This window comes from Coffea arabica, chromosome 6c (genome assembly GCF_036785885.1).
Source record: "Coffea arabica cultivar ET-39 chromosome 6c, Coffea Arabica ET-39 HiFi, whole genome shotgun sequence".
NCBI classification, from domain to species: Eukaryota; Viridiplantae; Streptophyta; class Magnoliopsida; order Gentianales; family Rubiaceae; genus Coffea; species Coffea arabica.
Genome location: NC_092320.1, coordinates 1,778,724 through 1,785,838, shown reverse-complemented (window position 1 = coordinate 1,785,838; position 7,115 = coordinate 1,778,724). Strand labels below are relative to the sequence as shown.

Here is a 7,115-nt window from a genome sequence, read left to right as displayed (position 1 = left end):
CATTATTCTTAAAAAGTTAGAATCAGGAAATGCAACGAAAAATATGGGATGAACGGAGTATATTTGATTTTAAATTTAAATTCAAAGTAGTTGTTATGCACCTAACAATATTGGTGTTTTATTAGCAGGAAATATATAAGATCGTCCAATCGGATGGAAAGCAGTTTTTTTTTTTTTTTTTGTTGGAAAATGTTCATTTCATATAACATCTTGCATGGATAAAAGTCAACAGGTATGAAGGCACAACATGCAAGTAACACAAAAATGTATTTGTGGAAATGGTTTTCAACAGAATTGGTTTTACATTTTGACAATAAATGTGTAAATAAATTTATTTAAATAAAAATATGAAGATGGATAGTCATTTAGTGGTTTTTGATGATCCTAATGAAAAGTTAGGGATATATTTGAATGGATGTGTTTTTCCTAATTTTGTCAAACAAATAATCAATGGTCATGAGGCTGTAGCACCTCAAAGCGTGATTTCTTGTGTTCTTCAAACAGTGGCAGCAATTGGAGAAGTTTCAGCACAAATTGTTTTTCCGCAATTGGAAAATGACTTCGATTGTTCTCTCAGGTCTAAAAGTTTTAGAGGTTTGTAATTCTATTTTTCTATAACATAGAGTATGATTTCAAACCTTATCTTCACACGCCAATTTTAATTTTATGAGGTTTAATCCCTCAGCATTGATTAAGAACAGCAGATTGAACAAACAGAAAATTCTGAGTTCAGCTTAAAGCAAAGATAATTGACTCTGTTTGAATTGCTGAGTTTTTCAAATATAATCTAAAAGATACTCTAAAAAGTATTCCAAAATTTTTTAATATTTAAAAAATATATCAAAATATATTTTTAAAATTCTTCTACTCTTAAATATTTCAAAATATTTTCTAAAAATATTTCAAAATATACTATAAAAACTCTGCTACAGTAAAATTTTTCAAAAACACCTCTAAAAACAGCTAATCCAAACCCACGCAATAGAATCAGGGAAAGCAAGATTCTTACGTGCCATGTTAGCAAGTGCAGAAATTTTACCAAAAATAGCAAAAAAAAAAAAAAAGGGACGAAATCATCATGGGGGCAACTCTGGTTTATGATGGATGGCCAGCAAGTTCTTCCCTGTGAAACTCAGCAACTAGAATTGCTGCAGTAACGTCCACTCAAGTTTGTTCGAGAGTCATGACGAATGGTCCAGTAAGCGATGTGCGATCAAAATAGTATGGACCTTGGAAGAGACTGTCGTTGGGCCGTCTCCCTGCCTCCCCACATCACGTACATGAAGCACGTTTGTAAACATACTGAGGTAGACAATAATGAACTTAAGACTGCTTTAGAGGTAATTAACATCCCGAGTTGCCATAAGCTACATTTGCCAAACCATAGATTCTTCTGTGCTGTCCTAGCTCGCAAAGAAATTTTTTTTTTTTTTTTTCCATTATAGTAATAAAGAACCTCAAGAGCCAAAACTTGTTAGAATGTAGGCAAGCACAGCGACCCTTCTGGTAAGTTTTATATATATATGATGTCTAAGTATTTCATCAAGATATTGAATTCTATTGTATGGTAAAAACCAGTAACCTTTGTGCGTGTGAGTGTGTGTTTTATTTTTCCTTTTCTGATGTCAAAACAATAATAGTAAGGGCAAAAAAACCTTAGTGGCCACTAAATTATTGGATTAGATCATGTTTTGGCCATTAAACTATTTTTCGTCAGTAATTGGCCACTAAACAACTTAATCAGTAAATCCGTGACCATTTAGTCGATAATTGCTCTTAATATGTGAAATTAGCTATACACGTAGCAAAGTGCGGGGTAATTTTGTCCAATAATTACGCGATCCTATTTCACAGATTAACTGCTAATTTTACAGATTAATAACAATTATCGACTAAATGGTCATGAGTTCAGTGATTAAATTGTTTAGTGGCCAACTGCTGACGAAAAATAGTTTGATGGCCAAAACATGATCCGACCAATAATTTAGTGGCCACTGAGGTTTTTTACCCTAATAATAACGAGACAAAGTGACAGCATTTTACGCAGAATCCACCTTTAGAGATATAGCATCCATATACAACGGCTTGCGGATGGAATTACATGCCATTCTAAACCTACACAGTGCAATAAATGAACAAAAATATATTAGTTGCTCACAAAAATCCCATATGGTCGTCAAGTCACTTTAAAGGTTGTCGTATAAATTCAACATTAGGCAGAAATGACGGGTGGTGGAGAGTTTTAAATCAACGATCACTTTCATGCCCTCATCTTTTCAGCTGGAAGAATCAACAACAGCTTGTGGAAATCTTTAAAACAACTAGTATCCAACGAATCCGGCTACTGTTTGATTGAGAAGTCGAGCCTGTTACGGGAGAGGAGATATGAACAGCACTTGTTTAACTTCAAGTGCAATTTATTTGGGAGGGGCAGACACAGAGATTGAATTACAGTTGACTTAATTCCTACAGAAAACCTTTCCTACGTAATGATTACCCTGAAGGTGGGCAAATGACAATAATGAATCAGCTGCTTCTACGGAATAGTTGCTTTGCTTCTTTTTCTTTTATTAGGAGAAGAAGATCGGAGGAGGCCAAGATGTCACCCTTGCAACTCACTATAACTCCGTCACTGAATCACTTTTTAGTATTGTCCACCAAAAAATAGAGTCTAGTAGTGATAAACCGTACAACAATACATGGCATGGCTTTAGCTTCACTCCTACTCAAAAACCAATAGAATAGTCCACAAAAGCTTATCACTCATTCTAACTGTCGGATTCATCATTCTGTTGCAATTTCACTAGACCTCCAAACTTCGCTTTAGTTTGTGCCCTCTATTTCTTTGTTAAACTTCTCATCTTCCAGAGGATTTCCATCAGCATGGGAACGATGAAAGCCCCTAGAGGAAAGATACCATTATCCATAATTGCCGTATTATTCTGCGTTTTTGCCTTCATGGCTCTTCTGTACACTGAAAGACTGAGTTTTCTTTCTTCCGGATCTATTTTCAAGTTTAGGCCCTGTGCAGCCAGGTATAAAATGTCCAAAACAGGTATTGGTTCGCATGCCATTTTTCTTGAATATTCTTTTCCATTTGTCCCCAGTGGCATTCCAATTAATGGCCTATTCTCTTGACAGATAATAAAAGGTCAGTGAACAAACAAATTGATTATGCAGCAGACGACCGGTTCGAATTTGATCCAGAGGAATGCGACATTGGTCATGGGAAATGGGTGTTTAACCGCTCGATTAAGCCGTTGTATTCGGACAGGACATGTCCCTATGTTGACAGGCAAGTTTCCTGCGTGAAGAATGGTAGAAACGACTCGGATTACCGGCACTGGCAATGGCGGCCAGATGACTGCATGTTACCAAGGTTAGCAACTCGCTTCCGAATCCTAATTCTAAATCGGATGATTCAGTAAATATGAAGGAATTTGCTTAATTTTCTTTGTGATGCCTTGAAGCTCAGGTTCAATCCAGATATTGCCCTAAAAAAACTTCAAGGAAAGAGGCTGATGTTTGTTGGGGATTCACTGCAGAGAGGGCAATGGCAGTCTTTTGTTTGCCTCGTTGAACACATAATTCCTAAAAGCCAGAAGTCCATGAAGCGAGGCCGTGTTCATTCAGTTTTTAGAGCTAAGGTATTTTACTCTTTCTAAGTTATGTTGATTTCCTTCTGATAACTCTGAAGTGCATATTTGTTTCAGATTCATGAATTGATCACAAATTTTTTTTCCTACATTCTTCAGGAGTACAACGCCACAATTGAGTTTTATTGGGCTCCATTTCTAGTTGAGTCGAACTCAGACGAACGCATAGTAGGAGATCCAAAGAAAAGAATTCTAAGAGTTGATTCCATTGCGAAACATGCCAAACACTGGGTAGATGTAGACATTCTTGTTTTCAATACTTACGTCTGGTGGATGAGCGGTCTCAAGATCAAGTCTCTGTAAGCTTTCTTTGCATAACTGAGCTAACCGTGACCTAAATACTAGAACGCACCATTTACCTGCTGGTCCATAACTCCATATATCAACGTCTGGTGAAGCACAGATGGGGTTCATTTGCCAATGGGGAGGAAGGTTCTGAAGAGCTGGAGGCACCTGTTTCGTACAGAATAGGATTGAAGACATGGGCGAACTGGGTTGATTCCACAATCGATCCTAATACAACTCGAGTGTTCTTTACTACAATGTCTCCCACGCATCAGAGGTTTGTAAACATTTCTTATTAAAAATTTCTTTAGCTGGATGGAGACTCTGTTTTCCTTTTCTTCATGATGGCCAATAGTTTTTTTCATCAAACCCATGTTTGAATTGAAATATATAAATACTGATGCGAGTTTGTGTTCAATAAACATTGTCAGGAGTGAAGACTGGGGCAACAAGAATGGGATCAAGTGCTTCAACGAGACAAAACCCATCTTGAACAAATGGCACTGGGGAAGTGGTTCTGATAGAAGGATGATGAATGTGGTGGCCAGTGTAGTTGAAAAGATGAAAGTGCCTGTCACATTCATTAACATAACACAACTATCCGAGTACAGGATTGACGCTCACTCATCAATTTACACAGAGTTACAAGGACAATTGTTGACGGACGAGCAAAAGGCTGACCCGTTACACAATGCGGATTGCATACACTGGTGTTTGCCGGGAGTTCCTGATACTTGGAATCAAATACTTTTTGCACTTCTGTAGCAAACAAAAATCGATACCAATTTAAATTGGCAGTACAGTCTAGGTGGTTGTAAACTTCCCCAAGGAAATTTCTTATGCTGTAAATGCAGCATAAGATTCAGTGTTGTTTGTACTTTGTATGGATGGGGTGTATAAAATCTCTTGCTCAAACCAGGACACCTGCGATTCTGTGTTGCTTGTATCTTTACCGCGTTCGCTAACATCTCTTCGTACAAACAAAATAGGCTGAAAACAAACCTCAACGACACAACGCGGACAGAGGTATGTTTAGAATTGGTTTGAAGATTAAAAAGAATGTTTGAACTTGGCTTGTGTTTGATAATTTTTTGAAAAAAATTGATTGAGTTTAGCTTGAAATTTTTAATGTATGTTTATCAAAAGTTTGGCTTAGCATGTCTTAGTATTGAGCTCAATCGCATACAATCAAAGTTTGGCTTGAAATTTCATGTTTTATTATATAGAAAATTTCACTCTAGTTTCTTACTTTTTTTCCCCTTAATTTTTGCTCTCTAATATTCAAGAAATCTATTACGATGAATTAGAGATGTCATTGTCAATTATGCCTATTCAAAAAATTTATTACTATGAATTATAGATGTAATTAAAATCAATTATTTCTATTCAAAAGATAAGAGTATTATATGCTTGCTATTTTATAAAATAGGCAATATGCGGAAAGGAAACAACTAGAGTTAAGGAAGGAAACTTTAAGAATATTTTTATGAAATTTACTTGTTTTATATGTTTCTGAATATATCAAGTCGGACAATGTGAAAATCGTGATTGATTTGCTAATATTTTTGAGTTTGAACTTATGTTCGGGTTTAGATTAATACCTAAACAAACAAACTTTAATGAGTCTGATTCGAGGTGAGTTCTAGTCGAGTATCAAACTACTTGGTTCAATTTACAGCTCTACAAACAAATAACTATTTATAGTGGCCAAAGTAATGAAACTGACAGTAAACTTGAGAAACTTTCACTAAATCCATCACTATAATATCCATTTTAGAAAAAAAAATATTGAAGTAAATTTGTAGAACAACTACAAATGGAAAACAATCTCAATTGAACCCCTTACACATGTTTTTTGGAAAGTGTGATATTAGCATCCCTAAAAAAATTTCAAGAACTTTGTCCCTTCTTTTGCTTTAGATGGGAGGATGGAGTGCTCTGATCTTTTTTGCAAGTGCTACAATTGGCTTTTGGGCTTTTGGCATAAACTAAAATGATGCTTTTAGAGCAACTTTTATGTTTCAAAAATACAAAATTAGCTTTCATAATTTTGTTAAATATTTTAAACTAAATAAAGAGACAAATTTGTTTTAAAATTCAATATTGCATATATCAGATAGAAAAATACTTATGCAATTATGCACCTAAACAATATAATTAAGAACTTAATAAGTACTTTGACCAGAAGGTCTACTAGTTGAGGCACTTTTTCATAAACCATCACAACCCAAAATGGCCATTAAGTTTCAAATGCTACCTAAATGCAAGGAATGATGTTAACCAAATACATTAAAAATGTTTTTCCATGAAATGCACCATAAAGGGTTATGGTGTTTTTGCTAGAAAAGTGCTTTTGGAGGATAAAAGTTAATGTGTGTGGTAAGCGTAATTCCTTGAATTTAGGAATGAAATTTTTTAACATTAAAGCACTGTCAACACAAGTTAAAATTAGTGTTTTAGGACAACTTTTGTATTTTAAAAAAAAAATTTTCAATTTTTTATTAAATTGAACATTTTTTATTTTATTAAAAAGAATCCTTTAACAATTTTATTACAAATTTGGAACTAAATGAAGAGATAAAATATTTTAAAAATTCAAAGTTACCCATTATCAAATAAAAAATTACTTATGTAAGTATGAAGCCCAATAATATATGCATCCAAATAATAAATGCGAGCTAGCATTTCATAAGTATTTTGACTAAAAACTCTGCTAATTTAAGTGCATTTTGATAAGCCACTTTAACTTCAAACTAGAGGTGTCAAAATAGGTGACTTAGGTAGGTTTGGATTAGTTAAAATAAGTAATGAGTATAAGTAAGTCAACCCATTTATACTCATTTAATTAGATGGGTATAAATAAGTCAAAAAATGAATTAGACAACCCAATTACCCATTTATAATTTAACTTTTTTGTAAACTCAGCGAAATTAATTTTTGCAAACTAAGTTATCAATTTATACCGCCCTTTACACCCATCATTAGTTTTAAATATTTACTTATAATGTTCAATAAGCCTAATAATCAATTTTTTCCATCTGTACTCTATGTCGTAAAATTACATACTATTTAATAATTGAACAATGAGAATATAAAAATTTGAACTAAGTACTATAAAAGTTAACATAAAACTTAATCTAAAAAATTTGAATCCCTAGCATTTTTTTCACGTGT

General features: G+C 34.0%; 1 protein-coding gene across 1 annotated transcript; it reads left to right on the top strand.

The window, feature by feature from the left end:
• The first annotated feature begins 2,785 nt into the window (after positions 1-2,785).
• On the top strand, positions 2,786-4,856 carry LOC113693837 (protein trichome birefringence-like 3). The gene is made up of 6 exons (XM_027212574.2): positions 2,786-3,055; positions 3,142-3,379; positions 3,476-3,647; positions 3,756-3,955; positions 4,060-4,218; positions 4,373-4,856. Exons 1-6 carry the CDS (start codon positions 2,884-2,886, stop codon positions 4,704-4,706), a joined length of 1,275 nt encoding a protein of 424 aa, XP_027068375.1. The 5' UTR covers positions 2,786-2,883; the 3' UTR covers positions 4,707-4,856.
• The last annotated feature ends 2,259 nt before the right edge of the window (positions 4,857-7,115 follow it).